Source organism: Trachypithecus francoisi, unplaced genomic scaffold (assembly GCF_009764315.1).
Source record: "Trachypithecus francoisi isolate TF-2019V2 unplaced genomic scaffold, Tfra_2.0 Lachesis_group16, whole genome shotgun sequence".
In the NCBI taxonomy this organism is placed as follows: Eukaryota; Metazoa; Chordata; class Mammalia; order Primates; family Cercopithecidae; genus Trachypithecus; species Trachypithecus francoisi.
Window position 1 is genome coordinate 43,010,073 of NW_022681461.1, and position 17,598 is coordinate 43,027,670.

The following is a 17,598-nucleotide window of genomic DNA, read 5'->3' on the forward strand; positions in this document are numbered from 1 at the left end:
AGAAAACATATTGCTTCAGATACAGCATCTTTGGTTATCCATATCAATAACATGGTATTTATTACAATAACATGGAAATCTGACGAATATTCGTAAAGCGTTTCCTGAAAAAAAAATTGTTGACTGCTTTCTTTCTTTTCATGATCAAATTATGGTATATAAATTCTTGTAAATTTTTGTTTCAATTTTGGTTTTATAATTTCATCAGAAAATGAGAAGATCCAAGTATAGATTTACGAGCATTGAAACAGTTACGTTTCCTGATTCAGGCAATTACATGGGCATGCTTCATGAATATTCAACAGACTCCTGCATGTACACATACACAATTATTTGTGCAGTGATTAACTCATGGAAGAGCTTTTACGATCACCTTGTAGAAGTCTGAAAAGGATTTAAATCAACACATGGTTTTAAAGAAACTATGTGTGAACGTATCATACATTTGGCAACTAACAAAAATTTAAATATCAGAAATTTTAAATCACACCAAAATGAAAGAAAAGCATTGGACTCATGATTCTCCCTTACTCTTCAGAAGGGCCATTTAATTTCAGCAATAAAAATAAATATTCTCTGGCAGGAAAATGCGCTTAAGAAAGGATTTGCATGCCCACTCCAAACAGCTTTGAGAGTTTTTTTTTTTTTTTCCTGCCCAAATGTAGTAAATAGTGAACTGGGACAAAGACACAGCAGTAACAAAGAACAAAACATTTGCAAAAGGCAACCAACAGCAAGACAATGGGCATTATCCAACCTTGTCGGCGTTGATTTGTAGAGAGTCAGCAAATGGGTTAGTGCTGCTGAAGTTGTACTTAGGGTAAAGGTTGTGCGGCAAGGAAGGCAAAGGGGATTTCTAAAAGGAAACATAAGAGGCGCTGAACGCAAAGGAAATGTATTGAAAACAACTCAGTTTTAAAAGCAAAGCACATACTGATTTAAAGAAATGCTTGTGTGAAACTAGATCCTATCAGATCCAGTCATTAATAGCAACATCTTAAAATAGTCTGGAACTAAAGATTTGTTTCTGATGACCTAAATCTATACCTGAGTCTAAATCAGGTCACAAACCATACAGGAGACTAGTTGTCAAACTGATCCCAAATTTCTTTTATTTTTGCTCAATGACTTCAGTATTACTAACAGAAGTACATATATTTTGCCCATCTTATATATTAATACATGTTTCATGAATATCAGTAAACATGTTCAAAATTAAAACCATATAAGTTTTTTATTTACATCTAAAAGCTAATTATGTTTTTTTTTAAAAATAATCTGTCTAGAATGCAAATTATAATTTGGTCTGCTAGTTAATTGGTAACCTTCATTATTCTTTTATTTTGTCTCCCAGTAAGGAAACTTTCATATTTTGACTTGATATTGACAGTGCTTTAGAGCAATTGTATTTTTTAACTTAAAAAATCAATAATTTATTAAAAAATGAACTCCTGTACAGTGGTGTTCTCTATTTCTGCCCAGTTTTTGTGGAGGTAGGAACATGGAGATTCATGTTATAAATAAATTTCCTATAAAATTGCCCATATTATTGGAGAATTTATGAGGCTTTAGACAATATTTGAAGTCCTGCCTTACAGTGTTTCTCAGAGGTTTTGTGGCTTGCCAGTAATAAGCCCTGAGCCAGACTGTTAGAGTTGAAAATACATATTAAAGCCAGGATGACTGCCAGATAGAATTTAGCATTTTCATAGTTAAAAAAAAAAAAGTAATTTCCTTAGCACAATAAATTCTTCTCCTTCTTTTCACACCCGCTATCTTTTTCTTTTATTGACTATATCTTTCAGGGGAAACTGCAGACATTTAAAATTCATTTTGGCTCCAATTAAATGTTTGTGTTACTTCTCTCTATAAAAAAGCCCCACTGGCAGGCGTCAAGTATAGGGAGAGGTTGTCATGTGACACCACCCTGTATGGGAGAACACTCTGGAAAGACTCTATCCTCAGCATGCCTGCACTAAAGCTTATGCCACATTACCCTTTCAATCTGCTCTTCTTGCAATGTTTTTCCTACAGAGGGAAGACAGGAAAAGAAATGGGCACAATGACATTTCTGCTCATCTCAACTTTCTCTCTGCTTTTCAGTTTAAAATGTCAACTCCTGCTTTACAAAAGAGAAGATCACAAATACCAAGACACATGACCATTTATTAAGGTGGAAGAAATGACTAGGCAGAGGTGACAAATACATCCTAGGCAAAGTAATTCAATGCTACGGAAGGTGGAGATTATTTCTAATCTCCCTACATGGGATTTTTAGGTTTTCAGTGTACTATACAATTCTGTAAAACACTAGAAAACAAAACTAGCAACAAATGGAATATTTAAAGAAAGCTCTAGTTCATGATTTTTTATTACTTCTGTTTTCTTTTCAATTTGCAGATCTTAGAGGATTAGAATTTGGCCCTGATAGCAAAGCGTAAAACTATAGCATAGGCACAGCAGATACAATGGTAGATTACTCTATTATTAGGAAAAGATTTTTAGAAACAAACTATTTCTTATTAAAAAAATCGATGATACTCCTGTTTATAGTCTCAAGGGCTGAGAAAAGCGGAAATATTAACAACGAAGCAGCACAGGGAAGACAAAAACATTCTCTAGTCCATATTAAATAGGGCTCGCCTTTCAGTGAGAAAATGCAGTCAGACTGAATTCTGTGAAGGGTCATACAGGTGAAATAATCAGGGCTACTTCTAGAAGTTTCTGATTCGTGAAGACCCTAAGGGCCAAAGCAACTGATTGGCTTTTCACCTTACATTTAAGATTTCCTAGGAGCTTTATCCTACAACTACAGATAAAACAATTATCAGTAGGAGACTTTTAAGTATGTGCATTTGTGAGTGTCCCTTTTAGATTACTGGAGACCTAATTATTTCCATAAGGAAGTAAATCATTGAAACAAAATATATCTCGTTTTAAATGCAAAATTAATTTTAATTTTCTAAAGCAAAATAAGTATGACTTGACTAAATATGTCATTCATAACAAGATTTATCCTGGAACAACTGCTATAAAATCAGGTATCATTATACCTCAGAGAGCAAAATAAGGGTATTTTCCAGGTGTATGAGACAAGGTCTTCCCAGCTCATTGGAAAATGTGCCTGACACTGAAAGGAATATTTGTAATTTTAAGTTTTTAAAGCAATATTGAGAATCACTATTCAGCAATTTATAGTATTGTCCCAAATGACATAAAAATTGTAAATTATAAATGAAACAAAAAAAGGACTAAAACCCACCCACAAAAAATAGCTTTAACTTAAACACCCATTTAACATTATTATGCTGTGTCTATGTTTAACACACAAATGGAAACAAATGTAAAAGGATTTATAGTTATTTAAACAAACAGAATAGTTCTGTAAAGAATGCAGCATGATGCAGCCCTACCATTTGGCAAATTTTCTTTCTGAATGGATAATTATTACCTAACAATAAACAACTGAATGATTAAAAATTGCAGATGTTGAAGTGCTTACATTAAAAACTAGTAGATTCACTCTTTACAGTAAACCCAGATCAGAGTTACACCTGTCTTCACAACAGAAGGAAGGGCCAGTAAAATAAATCTGGTCACTTTACAGTCCATGCATAGAATATTGGTAAGTTACTTTGACAGAGCTCATCTAAAGAGCTGTTGGTTATTTTCATCATTTGAACCTTAATATCTTAAATTCTTAATTTCAGAAGTTAAACTGAGCCCTAATATCTTAAATTCTTAACTTTACAAGTTAAATTAAATGTATTTTGCAGATAAAATTACATATTTTAAGTTTTAGATGATACCTTCAACTTCCTTCACATATGTTGATATTTTTGTTTTAAAGACAACCAACCCTAAAAGCTAGTAAGCAGGTAATTCAAAGAGAATCACTATGATGGAGGTTGTTAACTTAAACCCAAAAAAGGAGCCTATAAGTGCTTCAGGACATCTAGGAAATGGTATGCAATTTTTGAATGGATGTGTATGTTTCTAAAGAACTTTCAAAGGGGTATGTGAATCCAATATGCTTAATAACTGCTGCATATGAATTTTTTTTTTCATGAGGCACAAAGAAGGAGTCAAAAAATAGTTTTAAACTCTTGGCATAATTTTCATCTTCAGCATCAAGTCATATCAAATCCAAAGCCTTGCTCTGTATTTTTGTTAACAACAATCATTAAATGTAACTTACATTTTCTAAAATGTTTTTGAAAGCTATTTTACCTGTAGTGACTGATGGCAAAATGGGTTGGTAGGTTTCTGTCCACCAATAGCTATACAGTGATGAAAAGCTACACAGTGATTATGGCTAGAGTACAGCAATTATGAAATCACTTGTAAACAAACCAAATCTACCCTGTGCAAATTTAACGTTTCAGTGGGATACACAAATACATGAAAGATCATTCACAGATGATTATGGGATTGCATAAGCAGGAGATTCTGTCTAGAGAATAAATTTCAAGAAAATGTCATTTATTTGGCTTCTAAGGGGCTCCACTAGAGATCACAGATGATTAATCTGAATTATTATGCCACAATTCTTTTAATAATTTGTGCATTTGTGATTAAAATGAATACTAATAATTAACCATCTAGATACCTAGAGATACTGATAAATCCTACTTCTGTGTATATTCAACAGACCTCAAAAGTCTTTATTAAACATGGTGGAAGGGATTTACAGGATAACTCAATTTCTGAGAAAGCAAAACAAACTTTTAACAAGCCTTCTGAGATTTGAAAAATCACTATCTTTGCTCATCCAGACAACTTGGCCCTTGATACATTAGATTCCAAGTTGAACACTGTTTGGATATGCCTACCTTGCCCTTTGTGTTCGCTTACCCTTGGTCTGTTTATAATGCTCTGTACCATAAAGACTACAGGGTTGCCTGCTTTCCGAATGGCTTCCACAGCTTGTTCATGGCTTGCATCTCTGAGGTCCATTCCATCCACCTGCAATGGAAGGCCTCAGCTTAACATTTCAAGAATCTATAGAACAACAAAAAAAGTGTGGATATGTAGTTTTAGGGGTACTTGGTTAGACTAGAAAATCTGTTTTAATATCAAAACTAATTGAGACTACATGTGAAGCTGCAGAACTTCCTGTCTGTCCAGCAGACTCGTGGTCCCTTGCTTTGGACACATATCTCTGTCTCCAATAATTAGTTCAAGTCATAATTAGTTGAAATGAAGGCTCTGCTTCTTCATTCCTTACATTGCTCAGCTGCTCTTTCAAATTAAAAAATCAGTATCATTAAAGAAATAATATGAGGGAACTATCTAGCAGCACTGTCTTCATCATGAAAGTCACCGTACTAATTTTCTTCTAATATATTATAGGGTGGTTTGGGAAGTAAGGGGAGATGCCTTGTGTAATTCTCTCTGTACAGGGAACCTTGAATTCAAAACAAAATTCTGATATCCAGAAAAATCAGATAATGGTAAGGTTAGTTTTGCAAAAGAGTCCTCACAGTAGATATGACAGGAGCTGGAAGCTAAGAAATTGTGTTTGTTAGTAATTCTTACATAGTTTGACAATGAAAGTTATCTTGTAAATTTTGTTGATCATGGCTTGCCTGAGTAAAGATCAACTCAGCTTACACACTTTATGAATAAGAAGGAAAATAGTTTAAAAGGCCAAATGCTAATCCTATCAGAAAACTATAGGATGTTAGTGTCATTTTATCATTTCCAATTACCATGTTATGATATATATAATATTACTAGAGGAGTAAACCCACAGTGGACACAATTCTAGAAAAGAACATTATTAGATCTTTGCACAGAACATTACCACCTTTAAAAGAATTATATAGATTTAGATAAAAACCTCCCTCAGGTTGATACTTAGATGACAACATTTTTTCAGTGCATATTAAAATAGCTTATAACTTTTTTGTAGAACAAAAGTCAGTATTCACGTCTACCATATGTCTACTACATATTCCATTCGTGGAAAAATTTAACAGGATGTTAATTATCTTTGCTCAAGTCCAAAGCATTTCATTCTCAGAATGGAATGATTTGCAGATCTGCACTCACCTAGTCTACATACATTTTGAGAAACTCTTAGTAGAGACATGCTTTAGAATCCTTGGGATTACAGAGGACTAAGGCTTCCTACATACTAGAAAAGCCCTTGCAATATGGCACAAATCATTGCTAAATTGCATACAGTATTTTAAAACGCATAAAAAAGTTCTCTCTTTTCCATTTTAAAGGGGAGTTTTAACTTTTTAAATATATGTAAACAACATTTGAGAGCAATTTATGATTTTTTCTGTCTATAAAAAAAATCTCTTTTTCTATTTAGGTCAAAGGTATTTAATAGTGAGGTATGCGTAAAATAAACTTCTTAGTGATAATCCAAAATGTGAAATTTTAGGTAGTGTCCTACATAAAGGAGTTCGTTAAAATGGGTCTAAGATATCATCTAATGAAAGAATGCAGGAGAGAGAAAAAGCCTATCATTCTTCCTTATAAATGGTCATCAAAAAAAGGACTTAGTCCCTGTTTTCTCTCAGGTCCCAATCTTCTTTCATCTAAGGCTCTCAAAGACAGTCAGTCAACGAAGGAATCAATCAATCAATCATCCAAATGTTCATTTTAAAGTCATGGTTGATATGTTATAATCTTCTTCTGAACAATTAAAGTATTCCAATGTGTAAGTTACATGGGTTTAGAAAATGAGAGTCACTTTTATAAAGTAAATATAATGGTCATTACAGTGTTAATAAAATTATCTTTATTGAGAAGTTGTCTCTTTTAGTCTACTCTGTAAATCCTGAAAACTCAGAAAATCTGGGCCAGGCACTCCTTTCTCTATCCTTCTAAATAAAATTATGCTTATCCCGATCAAATAATGTATCACACTGTTCTGAAGTGACTTGATTACTTGTCAAGTCTGTCCCACTTGGCAGGCAGGCACAGTGCCTTGTTTACTGTGGGATGCCCAGAGCCTGTTATAGCACCTGGAATGCAACAGCTGTTCCAGGAATATTTGTTGAATAAATGAGTGAGTGACTTATGAGAGGAGAGTCTATTTAAAATATTGAACTTTGCTTTGAATTAAGAGATTACACACAACTTGACATGCTTCTAACACGTAACAAAATACACATATATGTGCACACACATGCACACAGGCACACACACAAGAGTCTTCAATGATGAATACAGCACTGAAAAGGAGATCCTGGCTTTGACTGAGAAAGATTCACATGAAAGGTAACTGAGGTCTCAGCATTAAATATTTTACTAAAAAAGACTCACTTAGGAAAAAAAAAAAAAAAAAAAAACACTCATCCAACAAAGTTTATCTGCAATGAAATGATAATAATAAAGTATTTCTTGAAATACAACCTCATTAATAACTTAATTATATCTACATTTTCTGTGTGTACATATACATACATTGTATGTCTATATAATCTTAATTCAAATTTTTTCCCTGAGAATTGTGCTTTGTTCTTTCAAACAGAACATAATTATTTTACCTTGGAGCCAATTTTTTTAAATGGTTGGCTTTATCTCCAAACATCAGTCTCTATATCAAAACATATAATCCGTCATTATATACATAAGAGAAAATTATGTATGAAAATAAACAAAAAGAAATAATTTAACCACACACATATTTTACTCGAATGCTGGGTTGAATAACTAGTATGAAGATGACAATTCCCTTGGTACAAAGGATGGAGCAGGTGAAAAATTTTCGCACAGAAAGCTCGCTGGAGGGTACCTCTACAATTCTATCTCCAGGTTTCAAGGTTCCATTTTTGCCAGCTGGACTATCTTCCAGAACATGTTTGATGAAAATGCCCCTCATCACTTCTCCGTTGCTTAGACGACTCCCCATCCCTCGTCCACCAACAATGCTGATGCCTAAGGATTTGCTTGGTTCTCTCCAGAGTTCCACCCTAAAAAATAAATAAAATTTTCAACTCTTAGGAAAAATCATAAGGGTAAAGCTTCATGAGACTGGATTTGGCAATGGTTTCTTATATATAAAACCAAAGGCACAGAGAACAAAAGAAAAAATAGATAAAATGTACTTTATCAAAATTAAAAACTTTTGTTCATCAACGATACTCTTAACAGAAAGGAAAAAAGTATTTGCTAATCACATATCTGATAAGGGATTCATATGCTGAATACAAAGGGAATTTCTAAAACTCAACAACAACAAAAAAAACAAGTGGTATAAAACACGGGCAGGTGTCTTGAATATATATATATGACCAATAAGCACATGAAAAGATGTTTAACATCACTAAATATTATGGAAATACAAATAAAAAGCACAATAAGATACCATCTCACATCCAACAGGATGGCTACTACCTACTAAAAAAAATCACACACACACACAGAAATTAATAAGGATGCAGAGCATTTGGAACCCTTGTGTACTGTTGGTAGAAATGTAAAATGGTGCAGCTGTTACGGAAAATAGTATATAGTTTCCTCAAAAAATTAAAAATAGAATTATCATATGATTCAGCAATTCCACTTGTGGGTATTATAACCAAAGAATTTAAAGCAGGATCTCAAAGAAATACTTATACACCCATGTTCACAATAGCCAAGAGGTAGAAGCAAACCAATTATCTATCAAGAAATGAGTAGATAAAATACTATATACATTCAATGAAATATTATTCAGCCTTAAAAAAGAAGGAAATTCTGAAACATACCATAATATAAATAAACCTTGAAGACATTACGCTAAGTGAGGTAAGTCATCTAAGTAAAATAAAGGACAAATGTCATTTAATTTCACTCTTATGAGGTACCTAAAGGTACCAAATTCATACAGGCAAAAAGTAGAAAGGTGGTTGCCTGGGATGGGAAGAGAGAAGAAAGGGGAGTTATTGCTTAATGGGTATAGAATTACAGTTTTGCAAGATGAAAAAAGTTCTGTAGATAGACAGTGGTCGTGATTGCAGAGCAATGTGAATGTACTTAATGCCACTGAACTGTACACTTAAAAATGGTTAAGACGGCTTAAAACAATAATAAAAATATTTTAACAAAATGAAGTAAAATGTCATATATGTTAATTTTTACAAATATTACTTTGCTCCATTTATTAAGGTTTTACTAGTAGTAAAACAAGATAGTTTACCTTCTCAATTATGTGTCTTGTAGAATCTAATAATATGTTAATGTATTTCTGAAAATAATTTGTTGTAAGTAAAACTGGACTCATACTCCAGGCTGTAGCACATACCAGTGTAAAAGGATGATTATTACATATATTAAACAATCAAAAAATTCAGCTACTGCTAAACAGATAGTAGCTTCTAAGCTTAGCAACCAAATCAAGGGAAAGAACACTCTTGCACACACTATGTCAGGAAGTCATCTCTGTAGAAGTCATTCTTGCCAAGGCAGACCTGGTCACTAACAGTCACGACATGAAGAACAGTGACTGACAAAATCCTACAGGATATGATTCTCTCACTATCTCCCCAACCTCCCCTGCTGATACGATTTGGCTGTGTCCTCACCCAGATCTCAATTTAAATTGTAGCTCCCGCAATTTCCACATATTGTTGGTGGGATCCGGTGGGAGGTAATTGAATCATGGGGGCAGGTCTTTCCTGTACTGTTTTCATGATAGTGAATAAGTCTCACAAGACCTGATGGTTTCATAAGGGGGAGTTTCCCTGCACAAGCTCTCTTCTCTTGTCTGCCACCATGTGAGATGTGCTTTTCACCTTCCACCACGATTATAAGGCCTCCCAAGCCACGTGGAACTGTGAGTCCATTAAACCTCTTTCTTTTGTAAATTCCCCAGTCTCGGGTATGTCTTTATCAGCAGCATGAAAACGGACTTAATACACCTGCCATGGGCTCTGTACTTTTCTCTCTCCACTCTAGCTACCACATCATCTCCTTACTATTCCTTAAGTTCATCTGGCATACTCCCCTCTTGGGGCCTTGGTGCTTGCTAATTCCTCTGCCTTGAATACATTTTCCATACCCACAAAATAAAGACGTGAACTCATATGTAATAACCGCAAATAGCTATAAAAGCTATGAGTATATTTAAAGCACATGCATCTTGTGAAAAGGCAGGATGTAAGAAAGAGTAAGATGATTTGCAGTGAGGTCTTTGGCCAAGATGAGTCAGAGCTCAGGTTGTTGGAGGAAAATAGACCAAACAGAACTTTAAGGAGATGATGAGGCCCTGCAATCTGCTCCATGCTGCACAAAGGAAGACAATGTTGGACATTAAGTAGGATAAGATAGCACTGTCAAACATGTCTTCAACACTGACATTTAAGGAGCTTCTAGAGAAGAGGAAAGGTTGAAGTAAGGACTCCTGCAAAATGATTGAGGTAAGAAGAGGCTGGGGATGAAAGAGTACCACAGAGAGGAGAGGACAGGAACCAGGTGAAACGAAAGCAGATGCTGAGGCACATCTTCCTTTGGCCAGTAACTCTTTTTTTTTTTTTTTTTTTTTTTTTGACTGCAAATCTATAACTCTAGAAACTCTACCTGTTTAGGTTGAAAGGATCTTACCAAGATCCTTGATCTTATAAAATCTTTGTTAATAAACTAGTTAAAATCCTATTCATTGTTTTCTCTTACTCCAGAAATTCTGTGACAGAAAAGTACCAACATCTACCATCCTTCCCTGTTTTTGTTTGTTTGTTTTTGTTTTTGTTTTGAGACAGGGTCTCATTCTACAGCCCAGGCTTGAGTGCAGTGGCATGATCATAGTTCACTGCAGCCTTGACTTCCAACCTCAACGTCCTGGGCTCAGGAACTCCTAAGCTCAAGTAATCTTCCCGTCTCAGCCTCCCTAGGTGCTGAGATTACGGGCATGAGCCACCACAACTGTCCCTTCCCTGTTTTCTTGAAGCTGTTCCTAAGGCAAAATGGCAAAGGAGTTAGTAAGTTTAGCCATTGAACATATAGTACATTTTACATATAGTAAGTTCAGCCACAAGTGTACATATTTAACAATCCAGAATACATAGGCAGGACTCCGTAACTCTTTTCTTAAAAATAAAAAATAAAAAAAAAAAAAAGAAGGAAGGAAAGAAAATGTCTCCAAGGGCTCTTAGTGTTTGGTGCAAATTAGAAAGTGATTCTTACGACTTCTTGAGTAATACAAAAAAACATAAGTAACAGCAAATGTTTATTAAGGGTTTTACCATGTCTTCAGTATTATTCTCTAAGTAAGTTACATATACTTTCATTTAATTTTCATATCATACCTATAAGGTAGACATTCTTACTGGCCCCATTTCACAAAGAGAAGAGACACAGAGAGGTTAAGTAACCTTTGGATAATAGCACCTTAGGTCTCATAGGGTTTGGCACAGATAGCAAAATACCCTCCCTGGAAGTAAAGGTTGTAAATCCTTAAAACAATGAAGACGATAATCAAAGACAGAACTGCCAAAATGACACAGCAGTGAGAAACCAAACTCATTATTCACTGAACAGAGAATAGAAACACAGTGAAAGAAAAAGGAGGCCTAGAAAAGAAACAACTACAGAATATGTTTGCTTCAGAGATCATTATGTAGGGGAAAAAAAAATGGCAGCCTATTTGAGATTTACACATAGGTTTAAAAAGAATGAAATTCAGGAAGACACAGGTTAAACACAGCTCTGAGGCCAGATTGCCTGAGATGTAAACTGAGACTCTGGGTGCCACTCCTGCTCTTTTGCTACTTAATGATCATGTGACACAGGGCATTTACTTAGTCTCTGTCTTACTTTTCTCAGCTGTGAAATACAGCCAACAAGAGTCTCTGAACAGAGTTTCTGTGAGGATTAATTAATACATGTAGAGTCCAAAACCAAAGCTTTGGCACATAATAAGCAACCAATAAATCTTTTATTACTCATTATGATGGTGGTGGTGGTGGTGGTGGTGGTGATGAAGGTGATGATTAATAAAAAACTTTTCAAAAAATGATCATATGATGTGGTAACAAGAATGTGGGGAAAAGGGAACACTCATATACTGGAAATAGAAATAAAAATTGGTATAGCGGCCAGGTGCGGTGGCTCATGCCTGTAATCCCAGCACGTTGGAAGGCTGAGGTGGGTGGATCTCAGGTCAAGAAATCGAGATCATCCTGGCCAACATGGTGAAACCCCATCTCTACTAAAAATACAAAAATTAGCTGGACGTGGTGGTGTGCACCTGCAGTTCCACCTACTCGGGAGGCTGAGGCGGAAGAATCGCTTGAACCCGGGAGGAGGAGGTTGCAGTGAGTCAAGATCATGCCATTGCACTCCAGCCTGGCAACAGAGCAAGACTCCGTCTCAAAAAAAAAAAAAAAAAAAAAGAAAAAGAAAAAAAAATTGGTATAGCAACCTTAAAAAACAATTTGACAACTGAAAGTAAAAAAATGCATATAAACTTATAGGCCAGCAATTCCAATTCCACTTCTGGATATATTCCATAGATAAATTTTCATGTGTAAGTATAAAGAAATAAACATATTTACTGCACAGAATTATTATAATAGCAAATAACTATTAACTAATATGACTCTGACAATTAATAAACTATGGTATATTCATATATTGAAATGCAACACAACAACTAAATTGAATGAATTAGATCTTTAAGTATCAAGCTTGACAGATTTACAAAATGTAAGAGTTGAGAGAAAAATTAAGCAAAATGGAAAATACATGTAGTAGTATAATACCAATTGTATAAAATGAAAATCACATGCAAAATAAAATATAACCTATTTTATACTATTAAAATTTGTATTTTGCTAAAAAGAATTCTCTAGTTTCAAACAAATTAAATTTTTGTTGATTTCATGAATGACTGTCCCATTACGTTTCCAATGCTATGAAGCATGTTAACAACACTAACTCCTAATTTATTAAAAGCTCTGGTTATTCCATTAAGCTTTCTTCTCATGCTCTATGAACTTCCCCTAGAAGTAGCTTAGTGCATCTAGGGGAAGCACTACATTAGTAAGTACAGAGTACCTTCTTAGAAGGATTTATGGAAACTTTGGACATATTCTTCATGTAAGGTTGTTAGCACCTTCAGAGCTATCTTAGGATTGCATGAAGGTTAAAAGCATAAACATTTTCCAGTCCAGAAGTTACGTTCTTCTTTCTCCTAAGAAAATTTCATGATTCCTGTGTCAAAGGCTTTCTCTTTGTTTAGGTACCAGTGACAAATATTTTATCAATATAGACAAAGCCAACCACTGACTCACTATGTGCCAGGCACTCTGCTGAGGATTTTAGATGACACTGAATTTTCCCCCAAATACGAAAGATTCTATTATTAACCTCATTTTACAGATAAAGTAGCAGAGACCTAGCAGAAATTAAGAAACTTGTCTTAGAAAGTACCAGAGCCAAAGTTCTAACATGGCTCTTACTGACACCAACCATTTTGCATATTGCCTTCTGTATTAATCCATTTTCACGCTACTGATAAAGAAATACCCGAGACTGGGCAATTTACAGAAGAAGGAGGTTTATTGGACTTACAGTTCCACATGGCCAGGGAAGCCTCACAATCATGGCAGAAGGCAAGGAGGAGCAAGTTACAGCTTAAGTGGGTGACAGCAGGCAAATAAAAGAGCTTGTGCAGGGCAACTCCCCGTTTTTAAAACCATCAGGTCTCGTGAGGTCCATTTACTATCAGGAGAACAGCGTGGGAAAGACCCACCCCCATAATTCAATCATCTCCCACAGGGCCCTTCCCACAACACGTGGGAATTATGGGAGCTACAAGATGAGATTTGGGTGGGGACACAGAGCCAAACTATACCACCTTCTAAAATCTACTTTTCCTCTTATAATATTGTTTCTAAAACTGACCAACCCATCTTTTTTTCCTGTGATTACTGTCCTCCTAAAAAATTCAAGTTTATCACTGTGACTACCTGCTACAAAACAGTTTCATTTAACTTATTTCCACCTCTAACCACAAATATATATGACACTTAACACCTCAGAATATATTTTCTGCCACAGATCTAGCACTTATACCCTGTTCTCAATGTAGGCAGCAGTATAGAGAGCTTGATGGGAGTTTTTAAGTGAGCTAAGTGACTTTTGAAGAAAGTGAAATAAGAAATTCATTTTAGATGGCTGAAAATCCATGCTGCTTCTTTGAAAGCAACATAAAATAATGTTTTTTATATTTTAAAAATACTTAAATGTGATGGCTACAGGTTATCACTGGTGGGCAGGGGAAATCATTAAATTGTACTGGCATTTATGAATATTACATATTCTTCTCTTGAGCATTTTATTTATTCATGTAACAAATATTAATGTTTACTAAATACATTATACATGTATACTAAATACAATACAACAAATACTAAATACACTGTGATGGTGACCTTTAGTTTGGGGTGGATGTCCACGGATTACCTGTGTTTTACTCTTAATGTGAAATATCTTGTGTTCTTAAATTGTTTCATGTGTCTCTACATCTTGCCCAGCCAAGTCCATTAGAGGTTTCTTGAGGCAGGATTTGCATCTTCTACTTACTTCCTTGTTATTCACAAAATCATTGGCTTTAAGTTTAGGTCTATAATTAGGACTCAGTAAATTCCTATTAAACTAAAATTGATTTTACTCAGTATAAACACATCAATATGCTTTAGAGATGCACGTGATACATCTAAGTGTATTTGAGGATGTCATCTTATCAATGGTCCTAGACAGATTATGACTTAGGATAAACTCGGCCTGTGGTAACAAGGCTAAAAGGGTACTTTTACACACACACACACACATACACACACATGTTTTGATATATATGTTTGCCTATCTAGTTTCTACAAATGCTAGGTAAAATTTAAATGAATACTTTTTGGTATACCTAAGATCAAACTCTACAGAATGTAATCCATTCCAACTATCTATGCATAATTTTCTTTGATTTAGTTCCTACTATGTGCAAGATCTCTCCATATATGTTAGTTTTAACCCTGTGTGATACACATTATTCTCTCCACTGTACACATGAAAAAATGATGGGTTAGAAGTATTAAACAACTCACCCGATGTGTCAAGAAGCAAGTTGTAATCCAGCACTTGAAACCACACCTGCTTATCTTTAAACCCTATATATCCATTGAGTGGGCAGAAGACAGAGAAAGTCCTTACCGCCTGGGCTGATTCCAATTGCTATATGCTGTGTTTTGAAGTTCACTTTCTTCGCCCTCTCCCTCTTCTCGCTCTGGTAATTCTGGGATGTCTCTGGTTAAAGAATTACACAATGAGTACCCCAAAATCCTAGTAAAAACATGCAAGATTATATGTACTCTACTATAGATTTAGCTAAAAATGCAGGACTGCTTTATATTTTCACCGTACACGGCCTTAGGTATAAAATATTTTTACATTGGGGGAAAGAAAAACCTAACCAAACAAAATTAAAACCTTGCTTTAGAATCAACCTACCATAGCGTAGAACTGAACACTAAGACTCTTGTCTAGTCTGTTTTTGCCCTGATGAGACATGGGAGCATAAAGGAAAGGAATGGGAAAATGGGATAAATGCCAGGTTTGTAAAGAAAACCCATTGAACAAGCATTTCTTAAATTTCTATAATGTGCAAGAAGCTAGAAGTACCATGTAGGTTTTAAGCATGTATGCACAGCCCTGAACCCTGTCCTGAATGAATGTCTCATGAAGTTTGCCAAGAGTTTAGTATCTCTGCTTCCTAAGGATGGACCAATGATTTTCTTTCCATTTTTGAAAAATTAAGTGAAATGCTTATGGTCCAGCTTCACCCCATCCAGAGGAACCTGGCACAGAATACTTCTTAAGGGAAGCAGTTTACAACGTATCTGTGTTCAAGGTCACTCTTCCACTTCTGTAGCAATTTAGATTTTGCCAAATGCCAGGCATGTAACAAAATGTGCCCAGTCTACTGATTGTAAAGAAAACTGTACAACAATAACAATATCAAGACATATTTTGTTAGTCCAATGGAATACTTTGTATCAATAAATGGTGCTGTGAGGACAACAGAGAATGGTTACACTGATTATGGCCTGTGCCTTGGCTGTGGTAAAAATTGGATTTCTAAAGAAACATGTCCACATATAAAGCAAAGGCGGCTATTAAAATTCTGATTCAACAAATGTTTTCAGTCGATATTTACAGAAATTAAAGAATCAAAAGAAAGTATGTAAAATTACAGCCATTCTCCCCTGACAGGAATACTAAACTCTCTCAAATGATGTAATATTTAGAATTCAAGATCAGAAGTCATCTAATTCAGTCATCCATCTGAGATTTAATGCACTTTGCAACATTTCTGGCAAGCAAATGTCCAGGCTCTCCCAGAACATCTCATTCTTTCTTAGACCTGAATGTTAAGTTTTTGTTTTTAAGCTATTAGAGTAAAACCTATTTGCTATAGGTCCTACCCATTGGTTTTGTGTTTGAATTTCCCTCCTCTGCAATTAAAGAATAAAGCTCTGAATGAGGCTAGGGTTCCCAGAGTCTAAGTCTGACACCAGGGTAGGAACGGCGGGAAGAGCTCCAAGAGGGAGATCCTAAAAATGATGTCAAAGAGTTGACAGAGAAATAGTAAAAGTGAAATCTTCGTCCAGAGGATGCAAGGCAGAGAGGTTAAAAACTAGCACTAACCTTCTGGAAATACAACAGGAAAGAATATGTGATGAAGAAAGCTGACTTAGAAGACAGACAAGAATTATAACTTAGAAACAGTCCTTTAAAATATTCAGTGACAGCCAGGGGATGTGGGGAGGTCCTCGGCCCTAAGGCCTAAGCAGTGGGAGCTATTCAGAAACAGTGTAGCCAGATTGCATCTTGCTTCTTCCTTTTTAGGTACAAGAAGATGAATATCCTGAATAATCCAATACAAGGACCCCGGTCTCTTTAGATGATTCTATAATCTTGAATCCTTTCGCAAACCCCATATATGCTCCTCTACATGTGCTGATTATTGTTTACTCATCTTAGTGTGTGGTTTCGGGGACTCCAGTGTCATGTCTTCCTGCATGCACTCAGCCAAGAAAGAAGTCAACCAACTGCTTTTCCACTGTCTTAAACCACTGAATACCAATAAAATTTTTATCAACTATAATAAATAGATCTCTTTATATCTGCAAATATGTACTAGGTGAAGTAACTGGCAGAAAGTCACATGGTGAGAAAGACACATGATGAGAAATACACTGGCAGAAAAACAGCATAGGTGAGATTTGGATCGAGGGCATCTTACCATAAAACCTGAGTTCTTAACTTCCATGCTATATGGTCACATATTTTTATATGGCGCATGCTTCGTAGACTTCTGCAATTCCTTCCTTGCATCCAATGGTAAGAACATGGATTATGCTTTCATTCTACACTTGGCTCTGGCATTTATTAGCTGTGGGAAAGTTACTTAACCTTTCCCTGCTGCAGATTGTTCCACCAAAAATGCATATCTAGTTGCTCTATTTTAAGCATTCTGATATCCATAGAAAATATACTTTCTCTGCAGTGAAGCAGCTAGTCACAGCACAGGACAATCCAGGCTATTCTCTTTTCTGTGCTTAGAGGAAGCACAGTGCTCAGAGTGGCTTTCTTTCTAATAAC

At 35.3% G+C, this 17,598-nt stretch overlaps 1 protein-coding gene across 7 annotated transcripts in view; it reads right to left on the minus strand.

Moving 5' to 3' along the window:
* Positions 1–17,598, minus strand: part of MPDZ (multiple PDZ domain crumbs cell polarity complex component) — a 181,973-nt gene that overhangs the window by 40,012 nt on the left and 124,363 nt on the right. For 5 of the 7 annotated variants that reach the window (XM_033237359.1, XM_033237358.1, XM_033237362.1 and 2 more), the window contains 4 exons: positions 15,148–15,240; positions 7,757–7,934; positions 4,855–4,965; positions 758–856 (listed from right to left, as the gene is read on the minus strand). In XM_033237359.1, coding sequence (XP_033093250.1) covers positions 758–856; positions 4,855–4,965; positions 7,757–7,934; positions 15,148–15,240 — 481 coding nt within the window. The remainder of the gene's footprint in view (positions 1–757; positions 857–4,854; positions 4,966–7,756; positions 7,935–15,147; positions 15,241–17,598) is intronic. The other 2 variants (XM_033237361.1, XM_033237363.1) reach the window with 2 other exon arrangements.